The sequence below is a fragment of the Trachemys scripta genome, chromosome 8, assembly GCF_013100865.1.
Source record: "Trachemys scripta elegans isolate TJP31775 chromosome 8, CAS_Tse_1.0, whole genome shotgun sequence".
Taxonomy (NCBI): domain Eukaryota; kingdom Metazoa; phylum Chordata; order Testudines; family Emydidae; genus Trachemys; species Trachemys scripta.
Window position 1 is genome coordinate 105047593 of NC_048305.1, and position 15584 is coordinate 105063176.

At 43.2% G+C, this 15584-nt stretch overlaps 2 protein-coding genes across 4 annotated transcripts in view; one reads left to right on the forward strand and one right to left on the reverse strand.

The window, feature by feature from the left end:
- Nucleotides 1–2428: 2428 nt before the first annotated feature.
- On the reverse strand, nucleotides 2429–6703 carry TMEM69 (transmembrane protein 69). Its single transcript, XM_034778498.1, is given in 4 exon segments — nucleotides 2429–3876; nucleotides 5306–5370; nucleotides 6379–6451; nucleotides 6453–6703. Coding segments are annotated over 4 exon segments (1104 nt in total). The 5' UTR covers nucleotides 6690–6703; the 3' UTR covers nucleotides 2429–3147.
- Nucleotides 6704–8298: 1595 nt separating this feature from the next.
- The window catches only part of GPBP1L1 (GC-rich promoter binding protein 1 like 1), a 48298-nt gene continuing 41012 nt past the window's right edge, over nucleotides 8299–15584 (forward strand). For 2 of the 3 annotated variants that reach the window (XM_034778864.1, XM_034778868.1), the window contains exon 1: nucleotides 8393–8487. The gene's annotated coding sequence lies outside the window, so the exon portion shown is untranslated. Of the gene's footprint in view, nucleotides 8362–8392; nucleotides 8488–15584 lie in introns of those variants that run through there. The other variant, XM_034778865.1, reaches the window with a different exon arrangement.

The following is a 15584-nucleotide window of genomic DNA, read 5'->3' on the forward strand; positions in this document are numbered from 1 at the left end:
AGTAGATACGGTTCATTCCTTTTCTGAAGGAACAAGGAAACTGGTGGCTACAACTGGAGGCTGTAGGGAGGTAATTCTGTTAAAATGCAATCCTACCGCATTCTACATGTGAACATCATCCCTAAACTCCCTTCTTCGTTGGGATCTAACAGTTGGTAAAACCTTTGCAGCTTACCTTTAAATATCCATTTACTGCAGACTTTTCACTTTCAAGCATTTATACCTACTGCGAGCTGGATTTCTACTGATGGAACATTAGCTTAGGCCACAACCGAAAGTCCATTACGTTTATATTACACAGCCATCACCCACTTAACATTTTTCGCCTTAGTTGGCTATAGCAGGAAGGAGGGGCATGAAAAGATTACTGTAGAGAAGCTTGCACTATACTTCTCTAGCACATTTAATACTCAACCCATTGTGAAGCATCTACAGTTTACAAATGTACCGAGTGGTGAACAAAAAACAGACTTAACCTATCCAGTGTGTAGTTGCTCAGCCCTTATTAGAGTACTACGACTCGATTTCTGTGCACAAAGACTGCTTGGGTTGCCTATGAGCCAGGGAGCAATGCCAGCTGGCAGGAGGCACGCCATTCCATAGCTCACATCAAGCATGACACACATTGCCCCTATACACTGTTGTCATCATAATCTGTATCTAAAAGGTGTTACGTAAGGTGGTATCTGCAAACTGGTAACACACTAGTCGTTAATACTAGTGCGTGATGTATGTGTGGGTGGTGTCTGAAGAATCAGAGATGTGGGCTGGAAATATGTTCTTAACCCGTGTTTTGCAAGCAGTGCACAAGCCCAGTCTATCCTAGACAAAGGAATGTTTTCAGCTGTTTTCCTGTCTCCAATTAAATTAAGCCAGATAATACCTGAAAGGACAAAGAAAAGTACATCTACCTCTATGGTAAACAAAGCCATCAACCTAAATGAGCAGGGGGGAAGACCACTTTATGATCACAATAAGGGATGGAGCCTGCTCAGGAAGCCTTCCTGGTTCATGAAACAGAGACAATAGATTTTTGGGAAATATAAGCCAAAGCAGAAAGCCATTTTGGCATCCATCACAAAGGGGGAGCTGTGCCCTTTCAGTGCATGAAGAGTGGATCCTCTGGGCCTGAAAACAAAGAGTAGCTGGAACTGACTATAAGTGAGATATCGTACCGTGCAACTTGTTGAAACTGAGTTTTAGCCACTAGAAAAGATGTTTTGTTTTTTTTACTTGTAACCATTTCTCTCGTCTGTTCTTATCTCTGAAATCTCTGTTCTTTGTTAATTAACATACTCTTGTTTTATTGCAAAACCCCCATCTCACTGCTGTGTATTGAACTGAAGTCCTCAGCAAAACTAACAGACTTGTGTGTGCTCTGTCTCTTTGGAGGCAATGAACTTAACGTGTGTGCGTATTCTGTGAGCGGGACTGGCTGCTGCAGGGGAGCTGGTGTTGGGGAGACGCAGAATGGGAGGAGCTGTTAGTGTCACCCTGCAGGATGGCAGGGTGAGGGCTTTGTGCCAGGGCTCTGACCCAAAGCTGTACACCCCAGAAGCACCCCTAGTTACAGGGAAGGTGCTGACAGAACCCCTTATTGGTCTGGGTGAACCCCCCATAACATTACACCTCTTACCAGTGGCTAGTAGTAGTTCATAATGTTCTACTGCACCCTTACAAGCTAATGGAAGTGTGACATGATTTATCCTAACTGAAATCCTTATTTTATACTCATGGCTAAGCTCATGTTCCTTTGTTTCCTCGGCTGAAGGATAACATAGGGGTTCACTCCCCCTCTCCTTGTAATCCAGTAAACCTCTGAAATATATTCTGCTGACACTCATCCCCAGATAAAGTTCCTTTTCCTTGCTGGGTGTGGACACCGTGCTGTCTTCTTCCCTGCAGGTGATTTTTATAATGCAAGTGAACTCTTCCTGCAACCTCTGATACAAATGAATAGCTCATTTAACTTGCATAGGCATCCGAAGAAGTGGGCTGTAGTCCACGAAAGCTTATGCTCTAATAAATTTGTTAGTCTCTAAGGTGCCACAAGTACTCCTGTTCTTCTTTTTGCGGATACAGACTAACACGGCTGCTACTCTGAAACCTGTCACTTAACTTGGCCACTCCTGGTTTAAGGCATTGGCCTGTTTCCTTTGTCTGGAGAAAACTTGTTTATCAACTACCCTGCCATGCCATGTTTAAACACATTTTAGTCACATATTCTGGAAATAGCTGTAAAGTTCTCTGGGGGTTGACTATACATATATCATGCAAGAATATTAATGCTCGGTGCGTTATTAGTTTTCCAAAGATATATTACATGCCATCTTTTGTGTAAATATCATGACAGTGTGCCTCTTAGGGTCTCTGACACTCTTTAGATAAACACTGATCTCAAGCTTGACATGACAAACCAACTCTTAAATTATTTACTATGTTTCGTGTATATTTTCTCATCAGTAGAATTGGGGTCAGGGAAGAAGCTTGTCCTATGGGGGTGTAGGTGTGGTATTTACAAACAGCATTACCAAAAAAAAAAAAGCACTGTACATATCATAACCTTGCACATCATGAATCTTCCAATTGTCTACAAACTTAAATATAGTGCAGTCATTGTTCCATTTTCAGTGGGAACAGGAAGTGCTTTCATCCCATGGTTTTCAGCCAAAAGGCTTCTAACGTTTACAAAAGCTAAGGCCTTATTCCTTCATTGCAGAACTTGGCACACCTTATAATTACGCCTCTTGACCCATCCTTGTTTTAATGATTATTCTTTATAATACATCAGTTCAATCTATTCCTAAACATTTAAATGTATATTACAGTAGTACCCAAAGATCTCAGTCAGGATTGGGTGCTTGCTGTACAAATAAGGGAAGATGCATACTGCCTTCAAAACAATCTAAAGAGAGTGAATAATGTATCTCTAAATCATTCTTTGCTTAACTTGCTTGGAAACTGGTTGCTCCCAAAGTAAGCATCTTGCAAGCTGCTGTTTTCTGATTTCTACTCATGGATGTAATCCTGGAAGCATAGAGAAGCTAAGCAGTTTATTTTGCTCCTCTTAGAACTTCATACAAAACTCTGCAGTGGCTTGACAGGGGAAAAAAAAATTCTTGTCTGTTGGCTTATGATGTTTCACTTTCATTTACTTTTACTTGCACTGTTACTTAGCTGCTTCTCTGGATAAACATCCATAAGAACCAAGGTGATGACCAATGAAATTATTGCCACCACTGTTAGTAATACCCTTAGGCCTTTAAACCAGCTGGGATAAGTAGGAAGAACAGCAAGATCATAATGCAGTGCTATCCCTAAACCAATTATCACCATGATTGCAGCTTGACTGAGGTTATCTTTAAAAAGTATGGCAAACCAGGCTAATAAAGGGGGAACTATACTGTTCCCCAAGTTCATCCAATCAGGATTGGCTGGGCTATTTTCTGGGAGAGCAAATCCCCACCTGATTCCTCCTAGAAAAGAGACTATAGTGGCCCCATATGTCATTTGAGCAAATGCCAGTTCAGGGTAGTAGGTGTGTTGGATAGCCATTATCACCGGCACTGAAACAAATGGAATCAACCCTGCAAGGCCCAGGTAAAAGGCAGGCTTTGGTGAGTCCTTTAGTGCCTTCATATCATGGCGCAGAAGCCCCAGTTGTTGGGGTTCAGGTTCTTGTGGTTTCTTTTTCTTTAAGCAGGGGAGGGAGCAATGGAATTCCTGGGCCTTAGTTACACAGGCTGAGGCCTGGCTGAGGAGCTGAGGTCGCGATGGACGGGAAAGAACTCTCTGCAGAGGGAGACTGGCAGGAGAAGAACAAATGGACTTATTCCTTCCATACTGTAGCAGCCTGTGAAGGGTCAACTTCTGGAGCTGCAATTACAAAACTTATTAAGAGCATCTGACAAGCACTTGTTAGCCTGGAGAGATGATTAGTTATACCCTATATAAAACTAAGGCCATCTGTGGAAATCTACTGTCTAGTATGTTAATAGGTTTATAAAGATACCACCCCCCCTTCACTTAAAGCAGTGAGTCTCAAACGTTTGTACTGGTGACCCCTTTCACACAGGAAGCCTCTGAGTGCGACCCCCCCACTTAAATATATAAAAAGTGTGTTTAATTTATAACACCGTTATAAATGCTGGAGGCAAAGCGGGGTTTGGGGTGGAGGCTGACAGCTTATGACCCCCTGAGGGGTCCCAACCCCCAGTTTGCGAACCCCTGACTGAAAGGGCATTACTGCTTTTATGAGAAGTTGGCTGTTTCACTACATTCTAACACAAACAGTAGCAAACATTACACAGAGGTTACAGAAATAGCTGCCTTCCTCCCTTGTTCCTGACATGGCCGTGATCTGCGAAGAGATTATGTTCTTTTTGCTGCTGGAGGGTGAATAAAGAAGGCCTGAAAGGTTTCCTCCAACTACGTCCCTTTCTTGTGTTTTCACACTAGAAATTCAAGCCCTCCTTAGAGCAGAAGTTTCTATGATGAATAGGGAACTAGTGCAATGATATCATTAGAGCCAACAGAACAAAGAGTAAGTGAAAGGGAAAAGGATTGTTAGTCACTGTCAAAACTTGTTTTGAAACACCTTGTTACGTTTAATTGACTAAGATTTTGGATAAAGAAAGTCTGTGTTAAGGATTAAGCACCTTCACCTTAACAATTAAGGTGCTAGAGCTCACAATAAACACGCCTGTGATCGCCCTGAGGCCCTCTTGCAAAAATTGACATTCCTGAAGTTGCTAAGGAAAAAGCACAATGACTTTCTGCCGCCTTTATATTCAATCAAAAGAGAGCAGCTACACAACTTCTAAAAAATACTTTGCAGATTGTGACCTGAGAGGGTGGAGACTGTATCATCACCATAATGTTATAACTGTTTCAGTGAAGAGGAATTTTGTGGTGCATATATGATCCAGACTATACACTTAAGTTCTTAAACCCCACTGATTTCAGTATGGTTACAGAGACACAACTGAAGGGAGGATTTGGCTCTTTAATTTTAACAGCTATCAAATACCAGTGACAAAACATATCAGTAAGCCTGTGATAAAGCCATGGGGCTGAGTTGCGGGTCAATTATGCCAGGCAAGAATTGGGAAAAATGGTTTATAATTCTGTACATTTTAAACATTAGAAAAGTTCCTTTGGGAAAAAATAAATATGATAAAATGAAACCTCAGTCTGTTGTAAACTGTGAGCCAACTGTTTCATATACCCCAGATGCTTTGCCTCCTGTTTGGTTTTGTTTTGAAAGCTATTTCAGGATAAAGTAGATCACACATTAGAAACTTACTTTTAAAGGTATGTTGGAACAACATCGCTGTACAAGGTGAAACATATTTGCCTTAGCAGAAGGCCCTAAGGGATGAAAAAAAAAAATGTCAGGAGAATCAACTTAGTGGCAGTCTATACTAGGTAGAATATCCAAGTTTAGAGCATGTCTCAGTATAAGTTACTACAACAATTTGTTTTCCCTATTGACCGTTTTGTTTTGTAAATAAGAGGACGCAAATCAGGACTATGCATCTTGATTTTTATCACTGTACAGCTAATAACATATCTGCTGTACTCCTATAGCCAATTAATTATATTGAACTTTTACAGGACATTTTGTTTTCAAGTCACTTTACAAGCTAAGGTCATTAACATGTAATGCATTTTAGTGCCAGATCAGGGCCTAATTATATCTCAAGGTGCCCTTGAAGTAGGTCAATAGCTCCATTTTACAGATGGGGAAACTGACAACGTGTAAATGGTTTGTCAAGTCATGGAGCTGGTTGATGATAGAGCTGGAATTAGAATTCTGTCTCCCAGCCCCAAATTGAATCCACTAATCCTACCCAAAAAATTCCTCTAAAGGTTGGCAGTTTCTAGGTAATATTACCACTGTTCCTTTCAAAAAAGAAAAAAAACCTAGAGAAGATTAGTGTGATTACAAATAAAGATTTTAAATGGGTCCACTGTGTATTAAAAGCATCTAGAACCCCCAACCGAGGGGCTCGCGTTGTAAAATGAAGCGTTTACACTCTTAATCGCCAACACAGCCAAAGGGAGTATCACGGGGAACTGTGGAAGAGAACAGGAGTACTTGTGGAAGAGACACAGTCATTTGCCCAGAGAAAGTCTGGGGCAGAGGTGGGAACTGACCCCCCGGAAGCCCCCTGCTCTATTGTAATTAACACGAATAGATACTGATGGTCTGGCCGCCGGCTGGATCAGTTTCCTTGCACTAGCTGTTGTGCAAACACCCCCACTCGTGCCTCTTCTCCCTGCAGAGAGCTCCAGGAAATCATCCCCTACTTGCAGAGGCGCCTTCCCCTAGGGGAGCCCAGCAGCGCCCCAGCCTCTCCCGCTGCCCTCACTCACCCTCCCAAGGGAACCGCAAGGAGCACGGCCACCCGCAGCAGCAACCCGCCTCCCGTGCAGGGGATGGGAAGGGATGGGAAGGGACGCAGCATCCGGCAGAAGGACCAGGGCTTCCCGTGTGCGCTGGGCGGAGATCCCCAGCCCAGAACCTGGGCCAGCCGCTCTAGTTCCGCTCCGGCAGCGAGACCTGCTCCCCGGACTGTCTGTTCCTCGGGGGCTTGTCGTTTTAGGTCTCGGGCGTTAGGAAAAGCTCGCCTGGCCCCGAGTTTTCCAGCCGCGGAGAGGGTGGGCGTGACGGGGTTAAAAGGCATCAGTTCTAAAGGGAGGAGAATGTAGATTAAAAACGAAAAATACAACAATGTATCTCACGGATGGAAAAGGGGATTCCTGACAGGTGATGCTGGGCATTACTTAGGTAATGTAAGTATTTCCATGGATAGAGAAGCGAGAGAGAAGGTTAGCTCTAGCGGTTTGAGCATTGGCCTGCTAAACCCAGGGTTGTGAGTTTAATCCTTGAGAGGGCCATTTAGGGATCTGGGGCAAAAATCTGTCTGGGGATTGGTCCTGCTTTGAGCAGGACTAGATGACCTCCTAAGGTCCCTTCCAACCTTGATATTGTATGCAGGCTCTCAGTACAGTCAAAAAGCATGGGTCAGGCACACCACATTTCCCCCCCCCCCCCCCCAAATCAAGGGACTGGATAAAGCACTTGCATGGGTGCAGGATCAGAGCCTGGTTTGGCTTGGAGGGTGCTGGCCAAGCTGACACCCCAGTTCTCTAGTCTCATTTATTTCAATGAAAACTGCAAGCAGTTCTGAGCAATCAGAATGCACTTAGCATACAGTGCTCAAGCCCCAGCTTTGCGGTGTAGCTAGTCACAATTGGCACACATGCTTTACATGTTCAAGGTGCTACCCAGACCTTGACTAACCAGTTAACTTATTTGAAAGATAAAGTGGGTGAGGTCCTTTATTGGACCAACTGCTGTTGGTGAGAGAGACCAGCTTTCCAGCCCCACCAGGCTCTTATTCAAGTGAATGTATTTGTGTGTCTTGTATTTATGCCTCTTTCAGGGCTGACAGTGGGAGCTCCCAGCAATGGTGAGGTCACTTTTCTTTATCTTTTTCTGCAACAGTTCTGCTGACTGTCTATTGCTTGCTGGGCCGGATCGCTTTCCAGTGGTTTCTGTGAAGATTAGCTAAGGTTTGCAGAACATGGTAGAGATAAATAACACTGGGCTTATTCCAGCAGCTGAGGAATCTTCCTCCTGCCCCTGCAACTGCATTTTGCTGGACGTGTCTCTGGGGCATAATGTCTCTGCGTCTGGGCTGAGTGCGAAGCGCCTCTTGCTGAAGGTAAAGCCATTGCTGTGCCTCCCCCCAGTGATTGCTGCGGCCTGTTCTCGTTCTGCTGCCTCCCTGGCTCATTGAGGAACTATCTGTGGAACAGGATTGATTTATACACAACGCCTCAGCCTGCCTGTCTGCTCTGTCACTGTCTGAATCGCCTCGCAGCTGTGGCGGAGGGGAGGGGCACACGCTTGCTTTCGAGGATTACAGGACAGTACTTCGCTTCCTTCCAGAGGGGTTGAGTCTTTCACTTGAAGGGGAAGGAGGCGGCCGCAGCAGGGAAGGGACTACACATCCCAGCATGCACTACGATCGTGGGCCCCTCACACAGGGTGAGGCAGGTGGCGCAGTGCATCCTGGAACTTGGAGTCTCGCGGAGGGGGAAGCAATCCGACCCCCATGACAGACACAAACAGAGCGGGAGCGCGAGCCGCCTGGAGAAGTTGGGGCGGGGAGGGGGGGGTCGAGGCAGCACGGGCGGGCGCGCGCACGTAGTGGCCGAGGTAGACACTGGAGAGAGCCGTATTCTCTCGAGCGCGCGCCCGTCCGTCGAGCCCGCGCCGTGGCGCCCACCCCCCACCCCACGGAGCGTCCCGCGCCGGACCGGGAGAGGCGCGCGGCCGGACCGCGCCAGGTGGGTGTGTCCCCACGCGCCAGCCCCTCCCCCTCCGGCCCCCGGCCGGGCAGGGCCGGGCCGCCATTTTGGGCAGAGCTTTGTTATGGTTGTGGGGCCGCGGGAGGCAGCGAGGGGGCCTGGCCGGTGAGTGCGGGGCCCCGCGGGGGCGGGGCGGGGCGGCCTCTCTGTCGGGGCTGCGGGGAGCAGCCAGCCCGGAGCCGCTGGGCCGGTGAGCTGGGCCGCTCCCGGGAGGCTCCCAGCGAGCCCGGCCTGGGTTGCGGGCTCGGGGCCCTGCTGCCTCAGCGCCGAGGGGCTCCGGGGGCCGGGCTCGGGGCCGTACCGGGGAGTAGGCCGGGGGGGGGCGCAGTCGGGGGGGGCTGTACGAGGGAAGTGGGCCCGGGGTTTTAGAAAGGCGGAGACGGGGAGCCGGGGGCTCGAGAGAGGGGAGCAGGGTTGTAGGCTGGTGGCGGGGGGGAGTGGGGCAGGGCGGGGGGGGTGGTAGGGGCAGGGCTGGGGTCTCTGGCCTGGGTTGTGCTGGGGGAGGTAGGAATGGGGGGGAATGTGGGGAAGCCCTGGAAAGGGGGGTGGGGTGAGGGGGGGGCTGGACAGTGAGTAGTTTGACGCTATTTTCTGTTTCACATGATCCCAAACACTTCAGTGTGAGCTGAGGAGAGGGGCGGGTCTGGGACGAGAGGCTGAGGCTGTCCTGCAGATTCTTGACAAAATGACTGCGGGGGGGGGGGAGAGCTAATCCTAGTGTACCCAGCAGCTCTCCCTTGCAGGGGCGCAGAGTATCTGTAGGAGCCTCCTTGTTTGATAAAAGCAGATCTGCGGTAACTCCCAACCAAGTGCTTGTTTACCTTGAAAGTTTCCAGCGGCCTCCTGGGCTTGAGGGTTTATATGCTGCAGGCAAAGTTGGCCTTTGCTGTTTCTCTCACCATCGGGTACTCTGGGATCCCTTGGTGCTAGTTGAAGCCAGCTGAAATTAATATTGATTCAAACATTGTCCTGTCATGAAATAGGCCAGTGGCTTTTTGAACACTCCCTGGATGGTGGCAATGTGAATAGAAGTTTAAGTATAGAAGGGAAGTATCAAGTCTAATGAAAACAGTGAAACCGTTTTGCCGTTACAATTTCCAGTTTAAAAGTGGTGTTTTGATGTTTATAACACTAATGAACTTCAGTGAGAAACACTGATTATTGGTGCACATACCCAGTTCTCAGAGCTCAAACACCTGAGGCTCAGATGTGAGACAGACTCAAAATGAGATATAATTGCAGTATAAAGCTATCTTTATAATCAGCAAAGTTGCAGCATTTGGGTTGCTCTGCATTAGAGAATACTAAGTTTCAACTGGTTAGAAGTAAAATTGGCTCTAAAATTAGTGATGCAGAGAAAGGTGACTTTAAAAAAAAAAAATTCTGAGGTAAAAATGAAACCTGTTGGCTAATAAGCCAGGTGAACTGAATTTTGATTTATAATTTTTGATGCTTTCCTGTTTCTGCTGTTTTTCTAGGATTTTTTATCAAATGCTTCTGTGGTTTTTGAAGAAGGAAAGTAGTATTTTAGTACTGATGGTACATATGCTTTGCAAACTACTGTACTAGCAGGAAATTAGTTTGTATAGCAATTCCTAAAGGGATTACAGTGTTTTTCATAGAATATAAGGGTTGGAGGGGACCTCAGGAGGTCATCTAGTCCAACCCCTTGCTCAAACAGACAGCTTTTTGCCCCATCCCTAAATGGGCCTCCTTAAGAATTGAACTCACAACCCTGGGTTTAGCAGGCCAATGCTCAAACCACTGAGCTATCCCTATTGCAATTAATGACTGTGTTTTTAATTATATTTATTTCTTTAAAGTAAAGCTGTGTGTGGATTGAAAATAGAGAAATGTTTTTCCTGCATCTACAAGTTAGCAACTTCAGTTGCCTTTGGTTAGTCATTTTCCTCTAAATATTGTAGAAAATATATAGTTTTCAGTGTGAATTTTAGGTGACTGTGTTCTTGTGGGATGAAGGCAGTAGGAAGAATAGAATATTGATGCCTTTCACAGCAGGGATTGAAAAATACCTTGCGTTGAAAGGTTGTTACCATAAGTCCTTCCATTGGTGTAACTAAAGTTTTTTAAACCAGTTTAAATTTGGTCAAGCCCCTGGATGGACGTTCTTTAAAAATGGCTTATATTTAGCTTAAATCTGAAAGGAAACTACTTAAACTAAGTTGATATAAGCAGTTTTTAAACTCATTGAAGACTGTCCATACGGGTACTTGCATCTGTCTAGATCTGTTTTAAAATGACCATTAGTCACCTCAGTGCAAGTTTGTGTGTAGGCAAGTTCTAATTATCAAATAGTGATATACGTGTAGTCTGAAATAAATTGCCAATTTCTTCAAGCTCCTTTTTATATGAACATGGCAGTATAGGTCCCACTACCCAGTAAAGTTGCAGTTAACAAAATTATGCCAGCAATATTAAGTAAGTGTTCTAAAGACTGGTGAAGTTGGGAGTGAGAGCAAAAAGATGTGGGGAAACAATGCAAAAAATATTTGATGAGAAGACAGAAAAGAGAACTGAAGAGATGAGCTGAGCTGTGTTAAGAGTTTCACATGCTCCTAAAAATGCTAGTTGACTATGAAGACAGACATTGTGTGTGGTTCAGGTGTTGAGAGAGAAAATGTTACCTCTTGAGTGAATAAGGCTGGCATTCCAGTAAAAGGTTCTCTAGACTGCTCTGGCCTGGGGACCTGGCATTCCAAAATCCCAGGGCCTGAGCTAAAAGAGGAACAGGTATAGTGCAGTAATTCTGCCCAGACTAATATAAGGGGAAGAAACAGCACTGGCTTCAGAGGAGCATCTCCTCTCCCTGCCCCCAAAATTGCAAGTAGTGAAAACAGTAGCTGGTGCTGCAGTGAGAGCTTTGAAAAATCTTCTAAGAAACAGTTAATGGTTTATTACTACTGTTACTTGTTGGAAAACGGGACCTCACCTTTTAGTGTCTGCCCTGCTTTGTAGTCCTAATCCTGTTTGATAAGTGTTTCCACCATGGTTATGCCATTTATACCATATCAGGACTTCAAATGCAAAATATACAATGAGAACAAATTGATTTTTAAAAATAAATCCTGTTTTCATGCAGATATCTTTAGTGATAAACAAGGAGCAATACAAATATGATATGTAGTGGAACTGACCTATAATGAAGCAAAATGAAAGTACACAATCTTCCCAGTTCCAGTTGTGAAAAGGACTTACATTTAAGAGGGTAATTCCAGTGTAAGGTCAACTTGTTTTATAAATGTTTTTTTGTGCTTCAAAATACCCTGTCAGTGCTAGGAAAGGGAACTATTGCAGAGAATAGTCATTAGCAAAAGTTCCAAAACAGTATTAAAAAATTTTAAACGCCATTCTGGACAAATGTAAAGCTTACTTCCTGAAACAGTATAAAAATGCTTTTGTCCTACCTCTGGTAGCGCTTCAGGAGTTTAATACTGGTTCAGGAAGACTGATGCTGAAAGCCATTATTAGTAGCAGTTCAGTTACCTAACTTAGATGAGGCCTAAGAGGTTTAAATTAAGTCTTTTATAAATAATGTTTTTGAGTAAATATGGAGCTGCCTGAAAAATGAATGAAAGAGGTGATGAATGGGCTTATAGGTGTTTGTACAAAGTTGACTTTTTTTTTTTTAAGGCAAGATAATTCCAGTGTGAGAGTATAAAGGAGTTTGGAGAATTTAAGTCTTGTGATTTTTAAGTGTGTGTGATGGGGGTAAAATAATAAATCTGATGACTCCTGTTAGTAATTTAATTACTTGAGAATGGCCTATTTTAAAAGAACTTTCACATTGAACCTCTTCAACTGTGATACAGAGTCAACTCTACTGTTCCTCACAGGCTTCTTTGGGAAGTTTTGATGGTATAACAATTGCAAATGGTATCACAGTAGGTGGTTTTCCTTTCTTATAAGGAATAAATCTTGGACAAGAATTGTGTGTGTCTGTACACACAGACATGCTTTTATAGTGAATTGTATGTGACTCGAGCTATTGGAGCTGTATTGTTCAGTTGAGATGTTTTTTTTCCAAGTAAGTTAATTTTTTGAACAATTATTATTTACTGAAGATTGACAATACTCATTTTTTTTAGAGACTATAATAGAAAACTTGGTCTCTGTGTTGAGCATCTTGTAGTCTGTCAGGCATAATAGTACTTAAATATAAGAACATCCATGATCCTAGAAAGCTGATAATTAAAACAATGCATTTAAACTCAAACAAACAGAGTTTTGTGGTGGTGCTGAATGTTTAACTATGGAGATCTGTGGTTTTTAAAATGTTACATTTTCTGTGGCTTTCAAGTACAAACAAAGATTACATGTATTTGAAAAGTATCATGTATTTAAAACATAAAATCCATCAAACTGTTAGGTAACATGGAATAATAACTGTTTTAGATCTTTAAGGAGCTTTATGCATCTTCCTCTGGGACTGAACAGAGAACTTTATAGTATTACTTTTGGAGGTACAAGGCATTTTGGAGGCTTTGCAAACTAGAATTGTTGGAAGAGTTTTTCCACAAGCAGCTTCAAAACTTATTGTGTTGAGGTATTTTAGAGGGTGAAACCCCAAAAACAACTAGGTGGGTAGCTACTTTTCCTTAGGGAACAATGCTTCCCAACTAGTTGTATTTGTTACACGATTAATGCTTTTTTTAAATAGCTGGTTTACTGCTTTTCAACAGAAATTTATTTCTATAGTTAATTTAAAAAAACCCTCTCAAATTAACAAAAGCTTAAAAAAAGCATTTTTAAAATGTTGAATTTTCTGGTTCTTGGGTGTCACCTCCTTTAAATTGTTGGACGTATTGCTTTATTTAATAGACGTGTGTCTGGTATTCTGATAGTTGGTTTGTGAGGTCTAGTCATATGGTAAAGTTGTGAAAAAAAGGCAAGTAGTACTGGCAGTTTTACATTATGGTCTTTGTGGCACAATACCACAGGCCTTGTGAGCAGTGCCAGTGTACAGATCTTTCCAGGACATCTGCATCCGCTGTCCTGTGCTCTTGTAAGAAATAGAATCTACTGAAAAAATTTATGGTAGAGTTCAACATTGGGAAACAAGGTTGTTTTGCAAATACAGAAGCAATATTGGCAGCAGTAGCTCATCAGGGAAGGTGGATTGAAGATGTGGCTAGACCATTAAGCTAATTTAAACTGAAACTAAAAGTTGTAGTTTTGGCCTGGACTGTGTTTCTTGTGGTTTAAAATACAGACAACTACAAACAGGCTAATTAAAGTTGCATGAGTTTTGGCTTGTTTCCACTCAAAACGCCTATGTGTTGCCTCAGTAGCTACTCTGCTGGTTGTACTAGTCATGTCTTTTGTAGTAAGGCCTGTAATATATACAAAACTGAGGTTAAGTTTATGGTTATATTATTTTATAGAAAAACAAAAAAACTTGTATGTGGCCAAGATTGATTGGTATACAGCAGCTTTTCAACTCAGAGCAGCATGAAACGGGGAGGGTTGTTTCAATGGTAAACTTTTTAGAGGGGGTATAGCAAGGAGGTAAGTACTCTACATGGTCTTCTGATTTTCTTGTTGAGACTGGAAAATACTGGTAGCAAACTTTTTTGCCTCAAGATAGATTGGATTCCAGGTTGAATACATTACTTTGCTAAATACAGTGGATGAATCTCAAGTCCATTAGTAGTGCTTAATAGAGGAGGGGAAACATTCTAATGCAAACATGTGGTATGCATTCTTGATGATGAGGAATTAAAATAAATGTATGAGAGTTTTGTTTTTTTGTTTTTGGTCTGAAAAGTATGTTTTTTTTAAAAAAAACGTATGAATAGACTTGATTCAATAACTAAAAAAGGTTGTCTGCAAAGAAAATATAGGTAAGAGGTTGAGCTGGAGTCTATTCCTCCTTGTGATCAACCAAACTGTTCATAAATTAAATTTCACATGAACTAGTATTAATAAGGGGATTTTAACTTCCCTGATATCTTTTGGAAGACTGTTGCAGCAAAATATGTGTCCTGCAAGTTCTTAGCACGTGTAAGAGACAACTTTTTGTTTTAGAAAGTTGTGGAAATAACAAGGAGATGGTCAACACCAGATTCAAAATAGACAAACAGGGATAAATATGAACATGAAGATGGTCAGGAACTTGGGAGGAAGTGATCATGATCTGATAGAATTCAAGATCCTAAGGAAAGGAAAAGACAAGAACAGCAAAACAAGGACACTGGACTTCAGAAAGGCAGATTACAACCAACTCGGAGAAATAGTAGGCAAGGTCCCATGGAAACTCCAATTAGGAAGAAAAGGAGTCAAAGGGGGCTAGCCGTTCCTAAACAATGTAATATTAGATGCTCAACATCAAGCTATTCCTATGCAGAAGAAAGGAAAGATGAGAGCCACAGGAGGCCTATGTGCCTGCCCAAGGAGATTTTTATCTATCAAAAAAACAAAAGGGATACCTACAGGAAATGGAAGGAGGGACATGTCAGCAAGGAAATATACATGGGAATAGTGCAAGCATGTAGGGACGAAATCAGGAAAGCCAAGGTAAAGAATGAGTTGCAGCTGGCAAAAAAATGTTAGAGACAACAAGGGGTTCTACAAATATCTCGGATAAAAAAGAAAAATCAGGGATGATGCGGGCCTGCTGATCAATGGAGAAGGTAAACTGGTAATGGAAGTCAAGTATCAAAGGGGTAACGGTGTTAGTCTGGATCTGTAAAAGAAAGAGAGAGTCCTGTGGCACCTTATAGACTAACAGACGTATTGGAGCATGAGCTTTTATGGGTGAATACCCACTTCTTTGGATGCAGGTAATGGAAGATTATAGGAAGGCAGAGCTGCTCAATGCTTACTTTAGTTTTTTCACATTAAATAACACGTGACCAGACGACGCGCGAAGTTACCATAGACAATAAAGGGGACGAGATGCAGATCCGGATTAATAAAGACCACATCAGGGATCTTCTCACTAATTTGAACAAATTCAAGTCAGTGGGGCCTGATGTTATTCACTCGACGGTGCTGAAGGAATTAGCTGAAGAAATCTCAAGAGCCACTGATGATATTTGCAAACTCATGGATGACAGGACAGGTCCTGGAAGACTGCAGAAAGTAGAACCCATCTTTAAAAAGGAGAAGCTGGGGAACTATAGATCAGTCAGCCTGACCTTGATACTGGGAAGCTACTAGAACAGTGGTTCCCAAACTTGTTC